The 26,682-nt window shown below is 37.0% G+C and overlaps 1 protein-coding gene and 1 pseudogene across 1 annotated transcript; one reads left to right on the top strand and one right to left on the bottom strand.

The window, feature by feature from the left end:
- Positions 1-177: 177 nt before the first annotated feature.
- On the bottom strand, positions 178-2,387 carry LOC148960792 (RNA-binding protein RO60 pseudogene; annotated as a pseudogene).
- A 1,594-nt stretch (positions 2,388-3,981) lies between these two features.
- Positions 3,982-24,139, top strand: LOC120482691 (phospholipase ABHD3). Its single transcript, XM_039677255.2, has 9 exons — positions 3,982-4,293; positions 5,578-5,741; positions 10,991-11,173; positions 15,909-15,954; positions 19,118-19,230; positions 20,860-21,033; positions 22,529-22,577; positions 23,614-23,779; positions 23,905-24,139. Exons 1-9 carry the CDS (start codon positions 4,132-4,134, stop codon positions 24,084-24,086), a joined length of 1,239 nt encoding a protein of 412 aa, XP_039533189.1. The 5' UTR covers positions 3,982-4,131; the 3' UTR covers positions 24,087-24,139.
- Positions 24,140-26,682: the final 2,543 nt, after the last annotated feature.

Here is a 26,682-nt window from a genome sequence, read left to right as displayed (position 1 = left end):
ACCTAAAAATATCAAAATTGAAACTACTGCGGAAACAAAGACACCTACATCTTGGATGCCCTTTACGTAAGCTAAAACATACCAAAATTAATTTCAAAGTGAACTATCACGATTTATTTATAAAATAATAACCTTTTCAAATAATTTATAATGTATTTTGATACTCTATAATTTTACACATCTATTTTATCTATATTACGGCAGTTGAAATTATTGAACAGACATTACAAAAAGTGCCTTTAGACGTCAGTATATGGTTTATTTCCATAGTATTAAACAAACCCATAGCTGTCCACAGCAAACCATTTTGCAAGAACTCACCATCATTGGTTGGCTTCATGTGGGACAGCCTGAGGAGGTCCTGGTGGGACCAGCCTGCCCTGTGCTTGCACTTGGTCACGGCCCGCGCCAGGCTCATACCGTCCTGGCTGTTGTACCAATCAGTCACGGCCCTCCGCAGAGCTCGTCCCCACATCCCAGAGCCCTCTTTCAGATCTTTCTTATACTGCACAAATGTGAAGAGCTGCTCGGGCGTGCGACACAGTTCCTTCAGCGCTCGTAAGGCGGCCTGCCTGGTCTTGCAGTCTGCATGCTGTGAGCAGACAGCCAGGGCGAAGAGGCTGGGGTTGGGACGGACAGCGCGGCCCTCCAGATTCAGGCGTCTGATCTCCTCAATCACCTCACAGCCTCGCCCCCCCTCGATGAACTGCATCAGGGACAGGGCGTTCTCCATACCCAGAGGACACTGTTTAGTGCTGTATGTGGCGCTCTCAGAGCCGTAACAGAGGAAGCGGCGCAGACACACTCTGCCCGATGAGTTCAGCACCTGTTCATTAACAACTGGAAGAGATGCTGGATCCATAATTAACCGTCCTTCAGTCCTAAAGACAGATCACAGAGGTTAACATTACACTGCTGCACAGAACATCAACACTCACTAGCCTGTTAGTAGACACATGGTTTGCTTTGTGAAAACATAATACCGAGGTTATTTTTAGGAGTACCATGTAAATACCATGGCACTCATGGATATGGTGTGCGTGTGTGTTCTGGTAAACTCTATGGGGACAACATGACCAAATATCCCCACAAAGATGGCAATATCCTAAAACCTTTATTTTTTGGTCCCCAAGTAGGAAAACAGCTTCTAAATCGAGTGATGTTTTTTGAAAATGTAAAAAATGCAGAACGTGAAAAAAATAAAACATGAAAACACTACGTGTATGCGTGTACGCTACATATATGTATACAATTATATACAATAACGTGTTATATAAAATCACGTTATACAATAACACTTTATTTGACAGTGTCCTTGTAACGTGTTCTTACCATAGAAATAACAGTAAATTATTTATAATTACATGCAACTAACCCTCAACCAAATCCTAATCCTACAGTAAGTAACGTTGACTCACGGTATTCCGGACGGCTGAAAAATTCTACTCGCTGTGTTTCGGACAGGTAGAAGGAGTCATTTCTAATATATAACGCATACATTTTAACAACTATAAGCTGGGTTAGTCGCAAGCGAAAGAGGATGAGGCAAAGAAAACATAAGATGAAATGACCATGAAGTGTCTATTTATAGAATTTGCGGAAACGGTCTAGTGTCCGGAATACCGTGATGTCTACGTTACATGCAACGTTTCGTTAGTTACTTAATATTACGTTACTCAATACTTAAATATATTATTACTCTGCAACAATGACACTTAAAGTGTAACCAAATAAACAGTAATGATTAAATGACTTTTGAAGTCCAACTTGAGGTAATGTACATCTAAGTACACTTCACTGTAGCTTTCAACATATGAATTAACCACTGTATATTTTAAAGGCTCGGTTTTTAAAACCGTTGGGATTGTGCACGTTATTTTGTTTTGGCAGCTTTATGAGGATCAGTTCACTAGCAGCTTTAATCCTATTGCTAGCCATGTTAGCCAGGGCGAGGAAAACCTCCATAAAATACACTCATCCAGTCAATAAAGTTCAGATTGAACAGCTCCATCACACCCATACTAAGTTACATCACTGATAAACAACATGACGACCACAACCTTTAAATCACACACACACATGATGAAGAATGGAGGGGTAAACGAAGATCAGTTAGCCCAATGCTACATACATCTCTCTACACACAAACTATTTATCTGCATAAACAAATACCTCAAAATCCTGCGGGAAAATTTGTAATAACTCCAAAAGCTCTCTACCTGCTGTTCTCTACAGCCAAAGTCTCTAACGTTAGATCTTCCCGAGAGTTACGGCTACTCTCTTAAAATCAGACTCAAGGAAGATGAGAGAAGAGAAGAGTGATTCCTGACTGGTCTCTGGTCTCAATACAATGGCCGTGTCTCAAAACCTAGTGACCTTCTTAGCTAGACATCATTGGTGGGTATTGGAATACGACCTGCGTGCTAATTTAGACTGGGGACGCGCCTATTTAGTATTTAGGCAGCTTACTAGGATTTGAGATACAGTACAAGACAACGTTCCAACCATTGCAAAAGTTTTGTGAGATTTGCTTTCTATTCAATGGCATGATTTCCATTTATGAATGTGAAATAAAAACGTAAAAAGATTTGCAATACTTATGTTATTTATTTCTTTAAAATGTGTAACTTTAGTAATTTCTTTTTATTTTATTCACTTCACGAATTTTATATTTTATACTTCTTCATTTAAATATATATATATATATATATATATATATATATATATATATATATATATATATATATATATATATATGTATATGTATATGAAATACATTTAAATATATATATTAATAGCATCAATGACGCGCCTGAAACGCGCATCATCACTGCACGGGCTGCGGAGCGTCTCTATCTATTTATTTCTATGATGAAAAGACAAAAAATTATTATATACGAACAGTGCAGAGTGATAGAGATAGCAGCTACTTCAGTTAAGCTGAAAAAAAGGTAAAATAACCAATTAAATTGGCTAATACAGACAAGAAAGACAAAGCTCGTTTTGATTTGATTGCTTTGATGAGTGATGTACACAAACAAACAGAAGCAGAATTTAAATAAGACAGGTGTTGCTTTATTGTTATGAATATACTTTACATTGTAGTGTATGTAGAGTAATCCCTTAGGCTTGGGCGATAAAGCCTGGCTGTATAATAATAATTCTCGTTATGTTTGTACTATTGCACAATACTCAGCGAGAACACATCGTCTCAAACAGCAGCATTGTGCTTGTCACCTCGCTAGTTCTTCCAAGAACAACTAGCAAGAGCTTTCTTCCCAAAAATACAAGTCCGTTCTTTGCATTCTTGTTTTTGAGAGAAACGGCTAAAATGTCCAATCATGCAACCCCAAACGATTGTGATTGGTTAGTTTTCTTCAACGTTGCGTAGAGTAACACGTGTCATGTTATACTGTTGCTCGCATCCCTGCTAGTACAGACTTTACATTTGTTTTGGCTAATTGTTGATAAATACTGATATTTCTTAATGTGGTGTGAAAATGTACCTTTTGGTTACACAAATTATCCTTTGGATTTATTATTGGATACATTGAATTTAAAATTAACCCACATGTAGGCTTATGGTTTTATTGTGAGACAAGACCAGGCAGCATTAGACCATATTAGAGTAAAAAAAAATCACCAAAGCCTTTAAAAATTGTGTGAGTTTTAGTACCAAGTGTTTATTTGAGTTATATTGAGTTTATGTGCTTTATGCGGAACTTTGTTTTCACTCCCGTTCAGTTACAATTTTTATTCTGCCAACCGTATTTTTTGTTTGTTTGTTTTTTTACATGTTGTATGATAATTAACACACACAAACAAAAGACGCGTGTCGTTTACGACCACTGTACATCTACTGTGTGACATTGACGCAGTCCAATCATAACAAGACCAAAAAATGACGAGTCGTAAGCTCCGCCCCCTTGGACTTCCTTCTGTTCTGTATCATGTACCGGCTGCATTTCTCCGGGTAACAGCAGCATTGACTGGGTTCACGGAACACCACCCATCTCAATTTGAAGTCCTGTTTCCGTTCATCTTTGTATTTGGACCATTTGGACGCGCTTCCTCATTCAGCAGCAGCCCAAGCTCAGTAACGTTAGCCGGAACCGTGGGGTTTATAGAGCAATGATCTCACCGGAGCTTAATTTTAATTTATTTTCGAGTGACCTTTCACTTTACCTTAAAAACCAAGTTAAAGTCGAGCTATTCGGCTCTGGGGTTGGACTATCATTAGTGCTCGGATTCAGCGCCGCCTATGCCTGCTACTACCTGATCTCTGTGGCCAAGGTAAGGCGACTGTACATTGGAGCCGGTAGGCTACCGTTCACATTGATTTACAAACGAATTTATGGCGTGATCCGGATGCTCTTGCACGTGACATATTGGGTCATATTTGTAGCGGATGTATATTTGCAGCTGTTGACTGGGTCAGTCAGTGCACGAGAACTGCCGGCCGGCTAATGATGTCATAATTCAATGGGCTGTTACGTCATTTTAGTCCTGTCACTGTCAGAATTCTCTGCACTCAATCCGCATAATGTAATCCTATACGTGTGCATAGCGCTATATTAATGGCATAGTGCGCCTTGAAATATGTAGGCTCTTAAATATTTAATCTGTAAGGAGAACTCATGTTCACTCTCTCGCCTTTTGAAAAATATGGCATGAAAATTGCCAGAAGAACATCCTTCCCTATTAGTTTTGAGGCAGTCACGTTGCGTAATATGTAACAATAATGCAATCCACTAGTGTTGTAATTTTCAAAACACTGATAAACTGTTATTACTACTATTATTATGTAGTATTAAATAATAATGGACGATATGTTTTGAAGGACAAAAATGTCAATCAAAGCCCTTTGTATATAACAGATTAATGTATCTGAATTGTACACATACAAAAATATATAATGTCAAATTATTTTGGCAAGTCGCTTGAGGCTTAAAAAGATAGTGCACCCAGAAATGAACATTCTGTCTTAATTTACTCACCCTCGTGTTTTTCCACACCTGCATGAATTTCATTTTTTTCAATTTCAAAAGAAGATATTTTGAAGAATGTTGATATACCAGTTGATGGACCCCATTGACTTCCAAAAATATCTTTGACAAAATATCTTCTTTTATGTTCAGCAGAAGTAATTCATGCAGGTTTGGAACAACTTGAGGGTGAGTAACTGATGGCAGAATTTTCATCTTTTGGGGATCTAACCCTTTAAGGTGCTAAAGTAAAGTGTCATGGAGTTTGAGTTTTTGTAGTATTTGTATGTCACAACTTTATTATATTAATTTTATAATTAAAACAAAATAAAACATTAATAATACTTAATAAAAAATGATATTATTATAGCCTATTGTTCTACTTATCTTATAATATACAATTGTAATATAAATATGTATTGTATAATATGATTACAATTTATAACCATAATTGTTATTATACATATACTAAAAAGTAGTTTAAATTCTCCAATAAAAAAACAATTATTAGTTATATATTTAAAACGTATAGGCTACTGTTTTAAATTCCGAGATTTATAAAAAATCAATCCCTTTGCTCTTTGTTTTGCAGAAACCCATACTGATAGCTGGAGGGAAAAAGTTCCATCAGTTCCTGAAAGACCAATGTCCCGTAGTCTTGGAGACGTACTACCCAACATTTTGGTGCTGGGAGAGTCGACTTCAAACGCTGCTCAGACCCTTCGTGACTGCGAAACCCTGGGTCAGCTACAGAAAGTGAGCACATTTCCCTCACAGTCGAAATGTATTTCATGATGTGAATGTGGACTCTACAAAGCCAATAGATGTGTACTAAGAAATGGACAATTATTGCTAATGGGTGGACTTGATATCAGTGGAAGTGGTTCTTAAGTGTTTCGGTCCTGGTTTAGGCAGGAATTGAAGATTTGCACTGAGCTTTGGTGATTCAAAATCAGTGCAGATTTCACATTTATGCTAAAGTTGCCACTGTTACTCCACTTGAAGATATAGTTTTGCCTTCTTTTACATATACAAGTGCCCTTAGATGATCAGAGAGCTTCTTTCTGCATTCATTTGCATGATTGTCTGATGCAGTCAGAGAGTAGCTCTTATGTTCAGAGGACATAGCAATATGAAAAGAGACAAAGAGAGTGTAGCAGCTTATACCAACCTTCCTGTTCAGATGATTACATGTAATAAGCATGCTTTGGTTGCATTTTGCTGAAATAAAACGACCGTAGAGGGTCATATATCACCCCATTATCAAAAGATAAAAGACATTTTTTCTGACAATCACAGTGCATTCAGTCAATAGTACTTAAACATATTTTAATATCATGCAAACATACATGAGACTCCAGCCTTAATATAAAACATGTAAATCACATAACATCTGGTTACTATTAGCTTTATCCATGTGACCATCCTATTATATGCATGTATCAGTTGTAAAATAAAAGTATCAGGTATGATTACAAATAATGTCCAAGATGGTGCCATGTCTTCCAGCACAAAATAAAAAATGACAAGGTGCATCCTTTTAAGATTTTTTTTTAATGTGGACATTATTTTCATGACAACCAAGACCAATATAAATATATAATAACTATATAACTACATAACTTTCTCATTACTCACATTAAATGTCTTTCTAATAACTGTAATGTAAAACAAAATCTAATTCTCATTTCTGTGATAATGTGTCCTTATTACACAATACATATTAACAGCAAATTATGCAGAATTACAACCAGATTCTATTCCTAACCTTATAATACAGTAAGTACATGTTGTTAATTGATACTACTCAGTTTCTAAACTAAAAGTGCATCAGCATTTCTTGCTTTTAGATTTTGATTTTTGGTGTGAAATATAATCCAAATAGTTCTTGACAGTTTCTTTGTGAGATTCTCCATTTTAGATTTGCAGATACATTTTTTTTTTGATCGAAGCATCTGAGATTTGAAGTCTGTCGGTGAAACAGTGTTTTGATGGTGGCATGTTTATTGTATGGTAGAATCACTTACTGATTCTGTTAAAACCGATTCAGTGCTGCAGTATATATATCAGCATAAAAATCAGCCACTGTGTGCATTTCTGCTCCGCGCTCAGAGAAGACGCATGCTCGCACAAACAATAGCATCCAGTGTTCTGTTCGAGTCACCTGAAATGCTTTTAACGGGATTGGAATCAATAGCTAATCCGTTTCCTCCGCCTCAATATGAGGCTGGCGTGAGAGACGCACATGTGTTAGAGCGAGCAAATCTGCTTACGGATCCTGCTGTTTTATGGAATGATCGAGGACAGGGTGTTTTAAGTCAAGGGCATCTGAGTTTGACCGTCCCAGCAGCTGCGCATTCCTATTAGCAGGGAGGGTGTGATGCGTGCTGGGACGCGCTGAATGCTCTTGTGTGTGATGTCATCCGCCGACACCACCACTGCCATGCTTCAATGCCATGTAGTCAGGTGTGAAATTGGAGCTTCTGTTTTGGAAACAGAATGTCCTGGGAATATAGATCTAAACAGGAAATCAGCATCAGATGCCAGCGATATTTGAGGATTCTGTTCAGATTTAATGTCTGAATAAAGGAAACTGGGTCTAAAGAGGCCATATTACAAAGTCTTGATTTAGTTTTTAGGGTCTAAGAATAGGTTTTCATGCTTGAATGTAAAAAAAAACACACATTATTGTTCACTTATTTTACATTGTTTCAGCACCTCTCTTTCCACTCTGTCAGTAACGCTCTGTTTAGTTCCTGTCTCAATGAAGCCCCTCCTTCCGAAAAAGCGTAATGTGCTCTGATTGGTCGGCTGGATCAGTGTGTTGTGATTGGTCAACCACTTCGAGCGTGTTTGCAGAGATGACACGCCCCTTACCATGACCGTGAGTTTCAGCTTCTCAGGTGGAAACACTAACAATGGCGTCACTTTTGCTTTATCAATTCGATTGATTCGGAGTGGAAAAAACAGCATTTCTAGGACATGGTGACAACACATTACTAACGCGACTCAAAGAGGCCCCACCTCTTCTTTTTGCATATGCCTTCGGCGGGAACTATTTAAATGGGGATTATTAACTATTTAAATGAGCAACATTACACACTAAAGAAAATTGTAAATGTAAAAAATCATATTAGGTCCTTTTAAAAGGGGTGATGAGCTGAGAAATCAAATTTTCCTTGAGCTTTTGACATCTAAGAGGTCATCATATTTTAAGAATATCCTGTAAGTTTCAGAACTGAAAACGTCCTTGTTAGTCTAATAGCAAACGACTTGTTTTTCAAAGTGGGAAACTATGACGTCAAAGAGGATGAAACACCACCCCCGCAGAAGATCAACGCCTACTTCAACATGGCCGGTTTAGACGCACAGACTCTGGGTCGAACATGTGTGGGCGAATCATTCAGGTTGCCATTTTACAACATTGGACGTTTTCAAAACAATTTCCCCCACGTGCACTGAGTGACGAGTGAGTTGAAACTCATTATAATATGCAAAACTGTTATCCACTCACAGCAGTGGGCGTTTACTTCCAAGACGCCCATAAAGGCCGAGCGTTTTTCAGCTAGGCTAAAAACTAGGGTACAAAATAGCCTATTACTTGTTCATTTTGGAATGCAAAAACCAAGCGAGCGTCATAAGTTGACCTCAGACAACAATATAATACAATTTAAAAAGCCAGTTCATGACCCCCCAATACAAGTTGTTGAATGTCCAGATATTAGTTTTGTCTGTGTTAACAGTATAGCATTTACAATAGAAGTCTATAAGGCAAGGCTTTGTTGAACGTTAAAATTCAGCTCTTTAAAGCACTTTATAAAATACAGATTGTTTCAAAGCAGCTGCACAGTAATAAACAGAAAACAATAACAGCTTTAATGTTGCAAAATTCTTCAGTTACTGTATGTAAAGCAGCTCTACACAAGACAATAGTGTAATTTAGGGCTTAACAATTAATCAAAATAAAATCGAAATCATGATATGGCTTACTGCAATTTGATGAAATAAACATACGCACTGTGTTTCAGAATGAAGCGCGGCACTGTGTTCATTTACATGCTTAGATAATTATTTTTTCTTCATTTGAAATGTATTACGATAGTAATATTTCCTATTTTGTTTAATTTTTTTTATTTAATAATAAGCATCATTATAGATCTGATATAATAAAAAAAGATTATTTTATACTTATCTTGATATATAATCACAACATTTTTGGCCAAATTGTGCAATTTACAACAGAGAAATTACTATTTTATTTTCCACAAAAATCATGCAGCCCTAGTGCCTAGTTCAGCTCAATTTAGTTCAATGTTGCATTCAATTTAGTTAGAAAGTAAGATATTTTGAAAGTACGATATGAAAGATGTAAGCACTGTATTTATCTTTTCCAGACATATTACTGAAAGTCAGTAGGTTGCCATTTGGAAGCGCTTTGCCAGATTGGTCTCTCACTATCTGACATTTTGAAAGGTGGGATTTACATGTCTATAAACTACTTTCCCACATTTGCGTGCGGGCCGTTCTTGAAGGCACTTGACTGTGGACAGACTGAGTGCATTTTTAATGATCTCTCTGAAATTACATACCAGCTTTACGTGCTTGTCTCGTCTCCGAGAAATCTGGTTTGAGCGGTGAGCTAGCTCATCTCTACTGCAAGACAACACGAGAGCCCTTTGACATAGATTCTCTCCGCACCGCAGTGTCCCTGAGGATTCTGCCTCTTCAGGCAGAGTCATGATGAGGACGTATAAAACAACGGATAAGGCAATGTGAGACGAGTCCATGCACTGTAACATTATTCATTAACAAATGTTTATGAAGGCTGACTTTCATACTTATTTTTTTTTTAAATAATTTCGAGTCAAGTATACTTATATAATGGTTGACAGGACCTACACATTTCCATCATTACTCCAGGCTTCAGTGTCACATGATCCTTCAGAAATCATTCTAAAATTCAGATTTGCTGCTCAAGGAACATTTATTATAACAGTTGTACTGCTTAATATTTTTTGTGTTCAAATGCACTTCATTTGAAATAGAAATATTTTGTGACATTACAAATGTATTTACTCGCTGAAAAAAAATGGCTTTATCCAAAGCCACTTACAAATGCTGTAACACGTAAGCATGTATCATAAAATATATATTAGGAATTGACCAATGTGGGTTTTTCAATATCTGATGCTCATGCCGACAACAACACGAGCCTTTGAATATAAGCCAAGCGCTAATGTAGAGGTTGGAGGCAAACTAGCGTCCAGCATGGAAAGTGATGTCATAGCACAGGTGGAATGTGGCTTGTGCCAGACTGAAGAATGACTTTGGCAAATACTGTGACCATATCAAACGCTGGTCACCAATTCAATTCCAAATATCTTACAATTATGTTGTACATATTCATAATTGTGTAAAATATGTGATATTTTATATTTTATGTACAACTGCTTAAAGAAATTCACATACTCATTGCCTAATATATTGGAAATTGATGATTTACAGCAATGCAAATGTTAGTATTTATCTTGTTCCTTTAATCATTTTTATTATAATTTATGTATATATATATTTATTGATATTCTTTACTATACAAAAACCAAATATATTATACACTCAAACAGGAGTGAACAGATTAGTTTGATAGTTTTTTTTCTCAGGATCGCCATCACACTAAAAATAGAGGTTCAAAACCAAGATACATTTTCCATGTTTCAGCAACTAAAAATTATTTGCATTGGGAAAGCACAAACTGCCATTTGACAAGAACACATTATTTTGTATCCAATCCAGTTTCATTCATATTGCACATTTTTAAGAGTGGCTTAAGGGGCCGCTGTGGTGTGATATGGATTGCCGTACTACCATTTGGTAGTTGTGTCACAGTTTCTTTCTTTGTAGTTTTTTATCAGGACTTAAGCTACTATTATAAACACAATCCCACAGTTTCGCTGAATGTTCCTCCGGCAAAATGAAGCAGCCTCTTTCTGTTCTATGTCCGGCAGTGAGCTCATTAGAGCACCAGATGGAGGCCAGATCTCTCTGGATTGGTTTGACAATGATGACAGCACATCCCACCCGGACCAGTCCACGCGACCCACTGTGCTGCTGCTCCCGGGACTGACGGGCACAAGCCGCGAATCCTACATTCTACATATGGTACAGCAGAGCCGAGATATGGGATACAGGTGAGCAGCCTAGTTCACAGCCTTTCATTTAAGACCTGTACACTGTAAGGACCTTAACGAGTAATATAACGAGGATAATATACTATAACGAGTCCACACCACAACTATAACAAAAACGGCAATCACTTTCAGAGCAATTTTTTCCATCTGATGAACATTGAAAGAAATAACAGCCAATCAGAATCCATCCTGGTAAACACCTTCGAACTGGTCCGTGGTGATTATGTAATAGGTAGTTGTGGCTCACACCGATTTTTCCAGGAGACTCCCGAATTTCAAAGGCTCTCCCAAAAATCTCCCGGACCGAACTTTCTCCCGAATTTCCACCCAGACAACAACCATCCGTCACTGGGCGCTGTTTCAGACCGAACAATAACAGGGGAAAAGGAAGAAAGAAGAGACCGTGGCGAATAAAAAGAGAAAATATGCCTGCAAATTCCTAACTGAATGGAAAAAAAAATTCACGTTCATCCAGGACAGCTCGAAGGGATATCCCTGACCCCTGCCTGTTTGTTATTTTTCCCGGAAAAACTCGGCCGAAACTCCTTTATGAATAATCCAAGCAATATGTTTGTCCAAAATTGCAACATGACATCATGACTTTTGCGTAAACATACACACCAATTTCGAGTCAAGTGGCGTGTTATTTCGACGCATTTTGAGCTATCCGCGTGTATGCGTGTATGTCTACGCCATTAACGTCCGCGTCTTTCCGCGTGTCTGTACACGCCGTCAAATGTCCGCGCGAAACGAAGCAAAATGTAGGTCTACATCTGGGGAGCGATCTTTTTTTTTTCCTAGGATGGTAAGGGAACAGTCATAAATGCCATTAACCCCAGTGACGGTTAGGTTTAGAGACGGGGTTGAGGTAAGTCATATATTTATATATACAGTAATGTAACGGCGTTCATAAACACGCTGAAAAGCGATTATGCGCGTTGATAGCACGCCAAAAATGGAAATACGAATTGGCGTGTCATACACACGCTACTTCATGAGATCAGTCTGAATATTGACCAGTTGCCAGATTGGATTAAATGCATTATATTCACACAATCCACAGACCATAGCACACAACTGAAGTTATTGCATGCAGAGGCCAGACAGACTCACAGGGGCGATTGGCATCTCACAACTCGCACTTTATTCCCAAAACGAACTCGTGTAGGCTACTCGTTACTTAAAAATGAGCATCAAACATGATATACCCGCATACATGGGGTATCCGCATAGACAGCAAAAGGGGTGTTCGAGGCACACGGCACATTGAACTGGAGAATTTTAAATTCTTAAAAGCATATTAATATAGAATTTAACTATTTTACAGCAGCTTGCCTGAGTAATTCCAGCAGAATTTGCGATTTTTCTTCACACACACGTCACATTCAACTTGAATTCTTACTGCACCTGTAGTACGGTTCAAAAGCAACATAATTTCCATTCGCTGTGCACATTTTGTATAGTAAGATTCACTTCAATGCTTTTGTTAGCTTTGTTCACCTGTGTTAGAACATGTGTAGATCAATGCATTACAGTATGCATGCTTTACAATTCCCCTACAACCTCTTTGTTACTTCTACTTCTGAAGTTGCCACTCTATGTAGCCAGAGAGCGAGTGTGTCGACAAAGAGCTGAGCTCTGTATTGAACCATTCAGGGATGCAGAGGCGGTACTTTCTCTCTTTTGGGCATCTGTCTGGAGAGGCGTGAGGTCGTGGGAGCTACAGCAGCTCACTCAGCATCTTTCTTTAGCCTGTGTTCTCTGCTTAATGAACTGCAGATTTGTCCATTTTTGCTGCTTAGCTTAGATCAACTTTCCATGCCGCAGCGAAAAAAAGGTCCACCGTCCGCTAAAGGTACACTAAGACATTAGCAGCAACGTATGATAATAGATGGAAACTAGTTTTGCTTTTTCCATTTTAACCTCTTGAAATTTTAAGAAGTTATTTGTGCACTGACTGATAGATGTTGGCTATGAATAGGGTAAAAAAAAAAAATAAAAAAAAAATTAGGTATCACCATACTTGCTTGGTTGATTGATTACAATAATTGCAACTATTTTTACAAGTTTTCTGAAATGTTATATTTAAATATGCAATTTTAGGCATTATCTAATTAGAGTTTATCTCAATCGATTTGACACATTTCTCCAAGCTCAGGTCACTGTTCTCAAAAACGTTAACACAGTGATCACTTTGTAATTGTCCTATAGAGGTTGTCCATTTTCCTTCATTTCATGGAAATTACAAATCATAATTTTCATAAAAATAATAAAAAATGGTAAGATCCAATTGCAGTATTTCATTAGGCTAATCTGTACTCACAAATCCAGTCCAGGCTAGGGTAACCTAACCCAAACTCCAAATCCTCAATCCAAACACAAGAGACCAGCAAACAAGACCTTCAGCTGGGACATGACATATAACAAGGACTCTGTGACAAACATTGAACAAACAGGGTATAGACCTTATGACAGGTATGAAAGTGAGGCTGTGAGGGATAGTCTTACCGTGTTTCCAATGGCATCCGCTGTAAAAAGCTGAATAAAGCGGCTAGATTACTTACAATTTTCCACAGCTTACATTGTCGGTAGTTTTTAGTCAACTGACATTTCTTTGAAAGATATTTTTCCAGTGTTTCATGAGCAGAACAATCCGAAAACACATTAAATAACAGCCCATTGAAGAGATGCAAGTCTATCCCTCACAGCCTCGCTTTCATTCTCATTAAAAATCAAAGATCGCGCTGCCATGAATAAGGGGTATATATACACACACAGATACTAACAAGGTGACGGGAAACAGCTGTGTGCAATGATCAATGAGTGACAGGATGGGAAATTTAGGCCCTGTTTACACGAGAACGCTCGCGCGTGAAAACGTAAAAATATTTTATCGGATGTGCCTTTCGTTTACTTGGCAACGGCGTTTTGAGGCTCAAAAACGCAAAAAAGTGAAACCACCCTTCAGAGTGGAAATCTTTAAAAACGCTCCACCGCCGCGTTCCCGTGTAAATGGTAAAAACGCAAAAGTCTACTTGACGGTGAAAGTTGTACGCAGGCGCGTGGACTTGGTGTTGTTGTAGCATGCACTCCTAGCCGCCTGAAGTGCATACTACACTGAATTTCACACATTTTTGCGTCTCATTTTGCACGCGGATTTCCCACACAAAACGCTCGTCTAAACGTAGAATAAAAAAGACGACGCAACGCCTCTTTTGCGTTTTCTCTTCAGAATCGTTTCCGTGTAACATAACCTTAGTATGAGTGAATGACACCGTGGTGAAAGAGGCACTTAGTATTTGTTTTTGATAAAATATAATAGTATTCATTTTTCATAAAATGAAATGCTTCATTAACTGGTTTGCCAACATAAGAGTGTGTTTTTGCTGTGTGTTGTCTTTTTTTTTAACTTACATTTTTATTAATTCTTAACAGAGCATTTACATGTATCAACAACAATTATCAAAAATGTTGCTAATGTACAATCTTGAAAAGAGAGAAAAAATATATATATATATATTTCAGCATTGCATTTAGCATTTCTATGTGGTTTCAGCATCACCATACACACAAAAAACAAAGAAAATAAATAAGTAAAAATCACTTTTGGTGGTTGAGCAGGGACCCACAACTTGTTGGCCCTTTACATGAATAAGACTTCTACAGAACTCCATCGTAGACTAAAAACAGATTTCTGGAGTCGCTGTGTGTTGTCTTGAGAGCAACATTCATTTGGAGAATTGTGTCAAATCGATTGAGAAAAACTGTAAAGATGCAATAATTTGCATACAATTCCAGAACAGAAATCTGAACACTGTATTAAGGCAGGTTCAAAATTTTGGTTTCATTTTGTTGACATATTAGAGTTAAAGGTTCTCTTACGAGAGTACTCTCGTGAACGCTAAGCTAGCTTACGCTACGGGAAAATTCCTTTTCTCGAGAATACTGAAGATTGAGTTCCCGTTGTTAGCTAGCTTAGGCAACACGAGAGTACTCTCGTAAGAGAACAACAGTCATTACTAGCGTTACCTCTGTTCTCTCTAGTAGAGGGAACGAGTGTTGCGTAACTCTGCCATGCTAGTGCTGCGTTCTGGTTCGCTTTGAGATAAAAATCAAAGAACACCCTGTCTGCACTCTGTTTATATAGAGATAAGAAACGCCTATTTCAGTGGGACATGATGGACAGTCTCTTCTAGAGAGAACTGTGGTTATTGTTTTTACTGAGGTTGTTTTTTTTTTGTTTTTTTTTTTTTAATCTTTTTATCATTTAAAAACTGAAAATATTGTCAATAGCCAGACACCGGCCTTTAAAGATATGTATTGTATTTGAAGTCAACGTAATAAAATACAATAAAAGCAACAATTAAAAGTGTATTCTGGATGTTTTCTTTCCATTAGTTTAAAACAACAGCCAAATAACAACAAAAGCCTAATAGCACAAAATCTCAAAATTGCCTCAATTGCCTTTTCGCTGTTGTTTTAGTATACCAGTAATTAATATAGTATTATCATATTTATCAGTATTTTGAATGATCTTTTACTTTTTTAGATTTTACATTTTCCTAATTAATTACTTTAAAATTTACTAAGTTTGTTATGTGTTTTTTTCCCTAATGTTTCAATTTAGCTTTTATTTTTATTTCAGTTTAGGACTGTAACGGTCAGGTTCTGTTTCGTGGTCCTGTGTTTCCTGTCAAATGGACTCTTTTCATGAATCGTTACTTGTGTATTTCAGATGTGTGGTGTTCAATAACAGAGGTGTATCGGGTGAAAAGTTATTGGTAAGAATAATATTTTTATCTCCTCTATGTTCTGTTTCATCTTGCCTTGTATAATATATCCCAAAACATGAGTATTATTAAGCTTTAGCACAGGTTACACACATTGCTGCCTTTCACCATGAATATTTGCAAATATATGAAGCACAGTGGCGTATCCAGGACATTTTTTGGGGGGTGGCCAAGATGGGACACAAAGCTAGAGTGGGGTGGCCATGGCATAGCGAAGTTAAATGCGTATATGTACGCAGCCGACCATGGATCAAATCCCGGTCCTTTGCTGCATGTCACATCCTCTCTCTCTCCCATGATTTCCTTTCTCATAACTGTCAAATAAAGGTGTCTATCCTGTTAAAAACAGTCCTAACCACCAATCACAGACAGTCCTCAAGTATCTCTGGTTATTTTAACATGTCTATTTTTAATCAGTAATTATGGTCAGGATAGGGTAAATATTTTCTAAGAACTATTTTCTTGTAGTGGATTTAAGTCCTTGTCACTTCACAAGTTAGATTAGATTAGCAAAATTAAACTGCTCTTAACTAATCCTATACAATAACATGTATCAGTCGTCAGCTCATCATCTGTGTCACCTGTATTGTTACCTGAGTTTGCTTTACTAATTGAGGCACCATCTTGTGGTTACATGAAAACACAGAAATCCAACAGGACAAACCAACATGCTTAAAGATAGGACCTTATTCAAAAGTGTATCTGTAAAAGCAAAAGAAAAAAAAGTTTGTGAGAAAAACAAAACAAAATATTTGTTGTTCTTTACATGCTTAGTTTATGTTATTATTTAGCTTTGATATAATTTGTTAGAGATACTGGAATTTGAATTTCTTAGTTTGTTCTTTGCCAGGAGTGTTTTTATTTAACCACAAGAGGGGACTTAAATAAGTAAAGCAAACACAGGTAACACAGAGAGTGGCCTGATGACTGAATAATTTCATTAGGATGCCTTGTGATGTATGAAAATGTGCAAAAAGTGTTTTACAACCCAGACAGTATTCATGTCCAAGGCCTTGATGAAAATATAAATTGAAACGTTGGCTTTGATTCAGCACACATTAATACGTTTTTAAAATCAAACAGTTAAGACTCAAAATCATAAATAGTCAAGATGCTTCTTCATAATTTAACTTATGACATTTGTGCCATTTTAATGCAATTTACTCTGCCTATTTAAACTTCTAAAAATATATGTGGACTGTGAAGATGAGCTAATTGATACAAACAAAAAGTCATTTTTAAACACCCCTTAAACCACAGAGCAAATAAATAAGTCACAGCTTGTTTTTTTTGTGTTTTAACTTAAATCTACTCTCACACTATATTTAACACAGTGGTTGGCGAAAAATATAACATTAGCTATAATTGAACACACACATCTGCAAAAACCACCATCTGTCTTCCAGAAAATAGCGTTTTATATTTCATGGCGATGTATGAGTGGAAATAAGGTGTGGCCCCTTTAAGAGCTGCACGCGTCCTCTTTACCGTCTGCACTCTCTCAGGATGCTAATCTAGCTAGTACAGTGTAGTTCGACTTTTTCAGTTTTCTTACACATTCACAGGGAACTACGATATAACTAAACATTAAATTACCATACCTCTCAATCTACAGATTCCCGCGTTTTTATCGTAGTATTTGTTGCTGTTGTAAGACCGTCGATCTGTTTCACGGAGGAGCAGCCAGCGCGCGCATCTCATTAGTAACCTGACCTGCAGAAATCAGCTCTCAGAGCCTCAGTATGACTATTAGTTATTAAAAAAAAGGTAAAACTGGACCTAAATCGGTTGATCAGCTGTCACCATTGATTGACAGCATTTCTCTTGTTTCTTGTGTTGACGAACTTGACCAACTACCTATCAGATCTGGGGTGGCCACAGGGGTGGCCAATGAGCTTTCAGGGGTGGCCCTGGCCACCCCAGGCCACCCCCTAGAATCGCCAGTGATGAAGCATGAGTCATTTAAATTTGTTGTGCAAACACATACCGTAAACTAGACCCCTGATAAAATCTTTTTTTTCTTTTTCATTTGACTCATGTAACCTTCGTTGGAATTCAGATGATAAAGTTTTTCCGATGTGTGTTTGCAATTAAATGAGGCTTAAAATCGTGTTGGGAATGTGTTCATAAAAACCTTTGCAGATGGATGTTGTCCCATGGAAATAATCTTTAAGGACAACCTACAAATATGTTTTATGTCAAATAACCAAATAATGGTTAAAAAATACACAATTTTAAGTAATAGGTCTGCTAAAAAAAAAATTGTTTTCAATTAAAAATCTGATTAGTCAGAGACTATCAACACATCAAAATACACAATCAGTAAATCTCATCAATATTAGGGCTGTCAAACGATTAATCGCATCCAAAATAAAAGTTTGTGTTTACATAATTATATGTGGATGCACTGTGTGTGTGTGTGTATATATATATATATATATATATATATATATATATATAAATGCACACACATGTTTGTATATATTTAAGAAATATTTTCATGTATATACTGTATATAGATTTATATATAATTTATATTATATATAAATATTTTTTACATAAATAATGTTTTTTTTCTTAAATATACATGCATGTGTGTGTATTTATATATATACAAAAAATAATTATACACAGTGCACCCACATATATTATGTAAACACAAACTTTTATTTTGGATGCGATTAATCGTTCAACAGCCCTTATAAATATGCTTTAATAATACTTCAAACTTCACCATACCTTATATTATCTTAATGAAAATTGATTTGGGTTTTAAACAAAATGGGTTCTTTGGCATATACAATAAACCAAACATTTTATGTATTTTATGCTATAGTATAGCATATTCTGCCTTAATTAGCTTAAATAAAATATCAAACTGTTTTCTGTAATTTCAGCAGACGCTTTTCAATTACAATAATATGTTATTAAAATTGGGAAAATGACTTAGTTTTGAGTATATATATATATTTTAATATATTGACATGTCAGGGCTTTGAGATCATGTCCATGCTTTATAGTACCCACATTAATACACTGAGATTGCTTATTCCATGAGCATGAATATGGATCATGTGAGCTTTGGTGTTTGTGTGCTTATGGTTAAAGATACACACTCTCTATTATCTTATAACATTTGTCCACTGTACTCTAGACGCCTAGGACTTATTGTGCAGCCAACACAGAGGATCTGGAGATGGTCATTGAGCATGTCCAGCGGACCATTGACAAAGCTCCACTCATGGCGGCTGGGGTTTCTATGGGCGGGTGAGTTTAACCTACACACACACACACATACTCTCTTATCCTTCCCTTATATGGGAATTGATCACAGCTGACAGTACTATGATCAGGCATACTTGGATACTGTAGCTCTATTTTTCCACTGATACAAACTGTATAGCGCATGTAATTAAATAGAAAGTTAGCATGGAGTTGCCTATGTGAAATACAGTACCGTTTACAAGTTTGGGGTCTCTTATGCAGTAGTTGGCGATGTCACTTTGTAAAGAAACACTACGCACCTACAGACTAATACACATGCGCGTGACGTCACCGTTTTCACATATTCTTGTTTTTGTATTTTACACTGAGACGATAACGGTATCGTTTTCAGAGACTAGCAGATTAAAACCTGTTTTCAAAAGTTTAGGCCTCGAAAACGCAGTTGTCCTGTAAATGAGCGATCAAAACGCATAAAAAGTTTTCTGTTTTTCGTTGGAAACGGTGTTGTGTAAACGGCCCTTACTACATGCAGATTTGGTTCTCAAAAAACGTCTTATTATTATCTATGTTAAAAACAGCCGTGTTGCTTAATATTTTTGTGCAAAACATGGTCCACTCATAATAAATGACATTTTCCTTATTTTTCTTACGTAACGTTTGTTATTTATTTTATTTATTTGAGCGTTATTTCTTTATCCCTGAACTATTAAATATTTTTTTTAGATGGACAGAACTAATGTTGTTCAATAATGTCACAAAAAGGTTACACAACTGAAGTATTGCTGTTTCAATTATACGCATTATATAATAATATCAATTCCTAACTTATACTATAAAGTGTTCCTGCTTCATGATTTGTTCATGTATTTATTTCCTCCGTCAGACTCCTCCACAGCTTCATTTCACCATAGGCTTCTAAGTAAAAGTTGAGTCAGCAGTATTCTGCTCTAATCCTCTCCGTCTTACAGAAAGAAAAGGTCAGCTTCACACAGCTTATGCCCCAAAATGTAGCAGCTGTATATATATATATGTTTGTGTGTGTGTGTGTCTGGGGGGTCACAGTAAATTTGCCAAGTAAGATATTTTGTTGATCCTAGAACAGCATTCCTGTCTTTATATTTAGTCATAACCAAATCCCTACCTTTAAACCTAACCCTACCCATATCTTATCCATAAAATCAGATATGTGAAAAAACACTGATGTAGAAGCACCTAACCCTGGTTATAAGCCTAAACTTCACATAAACTGAAAATTTTGCTCTCAAATCTGATCGATTGACAAAGATGTTGATCCAGGAACATGTTGTACTTGGTGAAATCATGTTCACCGTGTGGTGCGGTGTGTGAGTGTGTGTGTTGGGGAGGTGGGTGCTGGTAAACCCTACGCTGTGGAGAAAAAAATCAAAAATGTTGGACCCCATGAGGAAAAAACATCGCATAAATCATACTAAATTATGTTTTTTGAACATGTAAAAATGCAGTCAGTTCTCTGTTTAGGGGATGGAATATAGTTTGTACAGAATAAAAAGCATTGTGTGAATGGAATAACCCATGTGTGTGTGTGTGTGTGTGTGTGTGTGTGTTTCTGTGCGCGTTCCTGGACTCATAATTGCATGAGGATGTTTTAGCTGTTATCGTGTCACTAAAATCTTATATCTTGACACCCGACAGGATGATGCTGGCGAACTACGTGGGTCGGAAAGGCCCTGAGGTGCGTCTGAAGGGTGTGGTGGTGTTTTCGGCAGGCTGGGATGTGTTCGAGTGCACGGCTTCACTGGAGAAGCCCCTGGACCGCTTGCTCTTCAACTACTACCTTACCAGCTGCCTGCAGGCAGCCGTGGACCGGTCAGTGGGGTCAGAGGGGGATAAGCCCAGCTTAATTTACCGTAGTTAAGTGTGTGTGTGTGTGGAGTCGTCGCAGAGGACGTTGTCCCTGACTGCCCCCCTTTTTGGTTCTGATCTCTTTTTGAATGCTACCAAACGTGCCAAATAAGATTAAACTGAAATTGTTACGGATTTTGCTGAAGTACACAGAGTTCCAGAACAGGACTTATAAATTAAATGAACACTTTGCACATATGAGGTTTATTCTACTTTAACTCTTAATCAGCTTATCAGCAAAACAAAAAAGTGCCATGGTGATGTTGTTTGATACTACTGAATAGCTGTAGAACTTAATCAGCCTCATATTTCTACATAAATTCAATTAAAATGCCAAATAACTTTTGTAAGGGATGACAACTGAACTCCACTTGCAGTTTTAATCTGGCAATGTGATTTGTTGCGGCATAGTGCGCACGGTTTGACTATGTTTTGGTATTTTGTGGTATTTTTTAAGAATTCGTATGATTTATTTGAATAATATCTTCTTTAAGGTGTGATGAAATGTAAGTAGCTGCATATGTTTTTTTGTGTGTGTGTGTTATGTACAGCCAGACCGATATATCGGCCAGCCGATATTAGGCATTTTCCAAAATATCGGTATCGGCAGTTATAATGGCCGATAAATGAATATTTAAAAAATAAAAACGGATGAAACACGCTTCAATCATCTCTCCTTGGCCTGTTATATTGAAAATGTATGTTTTACAATTTGCAGTATGATGTCATCTATTGCTAAATTATGGCTCATCATAGACTAGCTAACCACAAAGCTAGCTAATGCCACTATCATCAGTGGAAGACCGCTAACGTTAACATTAATGAGCTTGGAAACCACAATGAACTTTTTCTGCCTAAATAAAGTAATGATTACTGTATTTATAACTAGCATATCTCTAGTTACAGTCCCTGCATTGTAAAATGTAAGTTATACTTGCGAGGAGTGAACATTTAGAGAGAAAAAGTATCAAACGTATCTTGTGCAGAAAAGTTAGCTTTTCTTTTACACAACTATAATCCAACTATATTTAATAAAAAAAAATATCGGCCGATATATCGGAATATCGGATTTTAAAACCCAAAAATATTTGTATCGGTATCGGCCTTCAAAATCCTTTATCGGTCGGGCTCTAGTGTTATGACGTACATCAGTGAAACATTGACTTTGAGATGTGGGAGCTCAAAAATGAAGGCAGATCTAAATGAAAAGTGAGGCATTTAAGCAGACTAAATGTTTAGAGAAATAGAAGTCATGCTCACGTCACCAGAGAGAAATCGTCTGTTTCGCCTTGAGATCCAGTGACTTTCTGATTAAACATTAAAAAATAGAACAAATGAAACATGCATGGATAAAAAGAGCTTTAATTATAAAATGAAAGTTAGGAATACTTGTTATATGGAGATTATCCTAAAACTAATTGTGACATTTTCCTCTCTTCTTTTTTTTTTTTTTTTGCAGTCACAGAACCATTCTTGAAAAGAAATATGATATAGACCATGTGATGAAGGTGAGTCATTCATTCTGATCTTACACAATATGGTTTCACGTTTTTGTTACATATTGTTAAAGTTGTCATGAACTGGCTTTTTAAATTTTATTATATTGTTGTCTGAGGTCAACTTATGACGCTCGCTTGGTTTTTGCATTCAAAAACATCAAAATGAATAAGTAATAGGCTATTTTGTAACCTAGTTTTGAGCCTAGCTCAAAAACGCTCTGTTTTTATGGGCGTCTCGCACTGAAGACTTGGAAGTAAACGCCCACTGCTGTGAGTGGATAACAGTTTTGCATATTATAATGAGTTTCAACTCACCCGTCGATGCACGTGGGGGAAATTGTTTTGAAAACATCCAATGTTGTAAAATGGCATTCGCCCCTACATGTTCGACCCAGAGTCCGTGTGTTTCACCATTCCTGTCGGATCCAATATAGACGGCACAGCACCGTTCTTTACTCTTAATCGGTCTGCAAATCCAGTCTTGTTTACAAAACAATCCTCAGTGAAATGAAGCGAACAAACGGACGATGTTTTACCTCATCAGCTGGAACGTCATTAAAAGTAAAGTCTAACCATGCAGTCCTATTGGAATCAAGAGGAAGCTTATGTCTTCTTCCACAACCAGGCGCTGCACAATATTCTGTATTGCTCGGTAGCTCGATCTGGTTTGTCATCCCGAGGTAGGAATCTACGTTATTTAGCTATGCGTGTAATGCGCGAATCGGTGGGCGGGGCTTAACCAGCCGTGTTGAAGCAGGCGTTGATCTTCTTCTGCGGGGGTGGGGTTTTATCCTCTTTGACGTCATAGTTCCCCACTTTGAAAAACGAGTCGTTTGCTGAGGCTGGTGTCAATAAAAGCTTTTATTGGACTAACAAGGACGTTTTCAGTTCTGAAACTTACAGGATATTCTTATAATATGATGACCTCTTAGATGTCAAAAGCTCAAGGAAAATTTGATTTCTCAGTTCATCACCCCTTTAATGTAATCGATTTATTCCTTGCTCGATCTGTGGTTCACTTCAACTTCAATCATGCATTTCACAGGCTAAAACAATCCGAGAGTTCGACGAACGTTTCACATCCATCATGTTCGGTTATCCATCCAATGAAGACTACTATCGAGACGCTAGTCCCATTCACAACATCAAGTCTGTGCAGGTGCCAATGCTGTGCCTCAACGCAGCTGACGACGTCTTTTCCCCCAATCACGGTGAGTTTAGTAGGGTTGCTTGAGAGATTTTAGCCCGTTGTGTATTTTACGAAACTCTGCATGGTTGTGACATTTAAGTTTAGGGCTGAAGGTCATAACTTTCTCCCATCCATGTTCTCCTTCAGCCATTCCAGTAGATGCCGTGAAGCAGAACCCCAATGTGGCCCTCCTCATCACATGTCACGGCGGCCATATTGGCTTCCTTGAGGGTCTGTGGCCACGGCAGAGCACTTACATGGACCGAGTTTTTCAGCAGTTCACCAAGGCCGTGTTTGAGAACGGCAGCGGTCTAAATGATCTCCACTGACCCTCCCTTTCCATTACATCAGTCTATAGCCATTAGCAAAAAAAAAAGAAAAACTAGTATACATTTTCAAAGTGAAGGGCACAGGTTCACTTGAAGGCCAGGGTTGTTTTTTCAGTCTGTTCATTTATATATTCCATTATTCTTGTAGTTTTACGCACATCTCTTTTATTTGCACTCACAGAACAGACCTTGCACATGTTCCATCCGTTTCATCCGTCCATCCATTGGTGAACTTATTTGTTTCTAAATTGCATTCATACTGTATGTGACTTGCATGCCTGTGTATGACTCTTAATTATGTATTTTTAAATCTCTGAATCACTCATTAGGTGATATTACTCGGCATTATTCCACACGAGGGTGAGAGTGTCCAAAAAACATGATCAAAAGCCTAATGGAAATTACTGGGACAATGTCACAGAAATGTCCACGTCACATGTCACCGCTAAATCAGAAAAAAAAAAAAAATTAGAATATATTATGTTTGCATAAATACATTTTGAAGCCCGATTTAATAAGAATATTTACTAACACACAAACACACATTTTCATGCAAAATAAATCCCATTCTCATTACCGTAATCCAGTAATAAAAAGGAAATAATTTTTGAAATAATTTAATTTAATAAATTAATTTAATTTAATAAATAATTAAATTTTTGAACATAATGTCTTATAAAATCACAATGAATTACCTTAAACTTAGAATATTACTTTGCAAATTCACATTACAATTTAAATGTAATATAACTTTGTCACATTAATGTAGCATTAGGAGTTTGTAAGATTATGATAGAAATGCCACTGCAGAATTAAACAGAAATTGTATTTATTTTATAAGCATGAATTGCTTGCTTAGAAGTCATTTTTAGATTTAAAAAATATATATATAATAATCTTTAAAATGTCAAAAGTGTTTATTTATTTATTTTTGATTGAAAGATTAGCATTGCCTGATCTCTGGGTACTTAAAGATGTAGAAATATTTGAAATATTTTAGGCCGTTTTGGTTTTAAGACTGAATGCCACAGAGAATGAATTTGCCTAATTGCCATATTGAAATTAATCCAAACAAGGTCATGTTCTTTATGCAAAATTCCCACAGTTTTGATGAGAAACTGCACTACTGTAGAAATGGTTGTATCCATGAATGTTGGAGGGCATTATTTTATGCTAAGTATAAGATTTTATTTTTTTTTTCAATTCAAAATCTAGGACCTAAGTGAAGAAAACAGTACTCCTTCTTATGTAAACATGAAGGTTTAATTGATTGATTACCATAAGTCAATGCCTTATCAGTTCAGTCCTTCCCAAGTGTTAAGGAAGGAAGATTTAGCTATTATTGTCTTTATAGTATCAATAAATTGTGTGTAAGGCGAGTTGAAGTAGAGACTTGTCTCCATGTATTTATAGAGGGCATATTTCCAATTAAATAGCTTTGTAGCCCTCAGGGACAACCCCCACTTCTGATATTTTTCCTGTTTCCTGTTAGTTTGTGTTTTTTAAGGCAAGGAAAGATTGTATCATATCAAAGTTTTTATTTTTCACAAGAATGTATCGCATGCACTTTTTTTTGTCATTCATTACTGTTTTATTTGGCACTGACTAGCTCAACATTGTAAATTAATCATATTTTTTTACTAGGAATGTACAAATAGCACTGTTTATAGTTGAAGGCACCAACCTGTGCCCTATAATAAGTTAAAGTGTGTTTTCTTGGACCAGAAAGACTTGGCTTCAAGGATTCTGTGCAAGTGAAAATGACTTAAACTACTGTTTGTCTAAACTAAAATATGCTTGCTTGGACTTTACTACAGGCTCAAATGGCTCTTTATATGATGGTGTATTGAAATCATACCAATAGCTCCTTCAATTATATAAAAAATGAAAGAGAAAAAAAAACAGGAGCAGTTATTATTTGTGTGAATATGACAGGAATACTTCGACCCAGGATGGATATGTGATATTTTTGTTGAGGAAGCTCTTTATAAACGGTGGCCGAATATAATTGTAAATGAGGATTTTGAATGAGGAATGTTACTAGACGTTAGTTATGAAAACCTCAAACCATGTGTTGTACATTGACCTTTGTCTGTTTTTATGACGGTGCTGCTTCATATTGCGCATCTATCTGTCAGTGCTTTGGAGCCGCGACTGCTCCTGCGGACTGTAAAAATGCTTTCCGTCCATCCTGTTACTAAATAGCATGTGTCACTGTTTTTAAGTGTCTTGAGTAACTGTCCCAACATGGATCACATAACATGTAGCAGAACATACACTCTCCTAAAGGATTATAAGGAACACCTGTTCAATTTCTTATTAATGCAATTATCTAATCAACCAATCACATGGCAGTTGCTTCAATGCATTTAGGGGCGTGGTCCTGGTCAAGACAATCTCCTGAACTCCAAACTGAATGTCAGAATGGGAAAGAAAGGTGATTTAAGCAATTTTGAGAGTGGCATGGTTGTTGGTGCCAGACGGGCCAGTCTGAGTGTTTCACAATCTGCTCAGTTACTGGGATTTTCACGCACAACCATTTCTAGGGTTTACAAAGAATGGTGTGAAAGTGAAAAACATCCAGTATGCGGCAGTC

Source organism: Pimephales promelas, unplaced genomic scaffold, assembly GCF_988280905.1.
Source record: "Pimephales promelas unplaced genomic scaffold, fPimPro1.hap1.1 HAP1_SCAFFOLD_112, whole genome shotgun sequence".
In the NCBI taxonomy this organism is placed as follows: domain Eukaryota; kingdom Metazoa; phylum Chordata; class Actinopteri; order Cypriniformes; family Leuciscidae; genus Pimephales; species Pimephales promelas.
The sequence above is the reverse complement of the archived record's forward strand: the minus strand, read 5'-3'. Positions and strand labels throughout refer to the sequence as shown.

Coding starts and splice junctions, on each gene's coding strand:
- LOC120482691 (XM_039677255.2), top strand. CDS start 4,132: ATGATCTCACCGGAGCTTAATTTTAATTTATTTTCGAGTGACCTTTCA. Junction 11,174..15,908: donor AGCCGAGATATGGGATACAG/GTGAGCAGCCTA, acceptor TGTGTATTTCAG/ATGTGTGGTGTTCAATAACA. Junction 19,231..20,859: donor GCTGGGGTTTCTATGGGCGG/GTGAGTTTAACC, acceptor GACACCCGACAG/GATGATGCTGGCGAACTACG.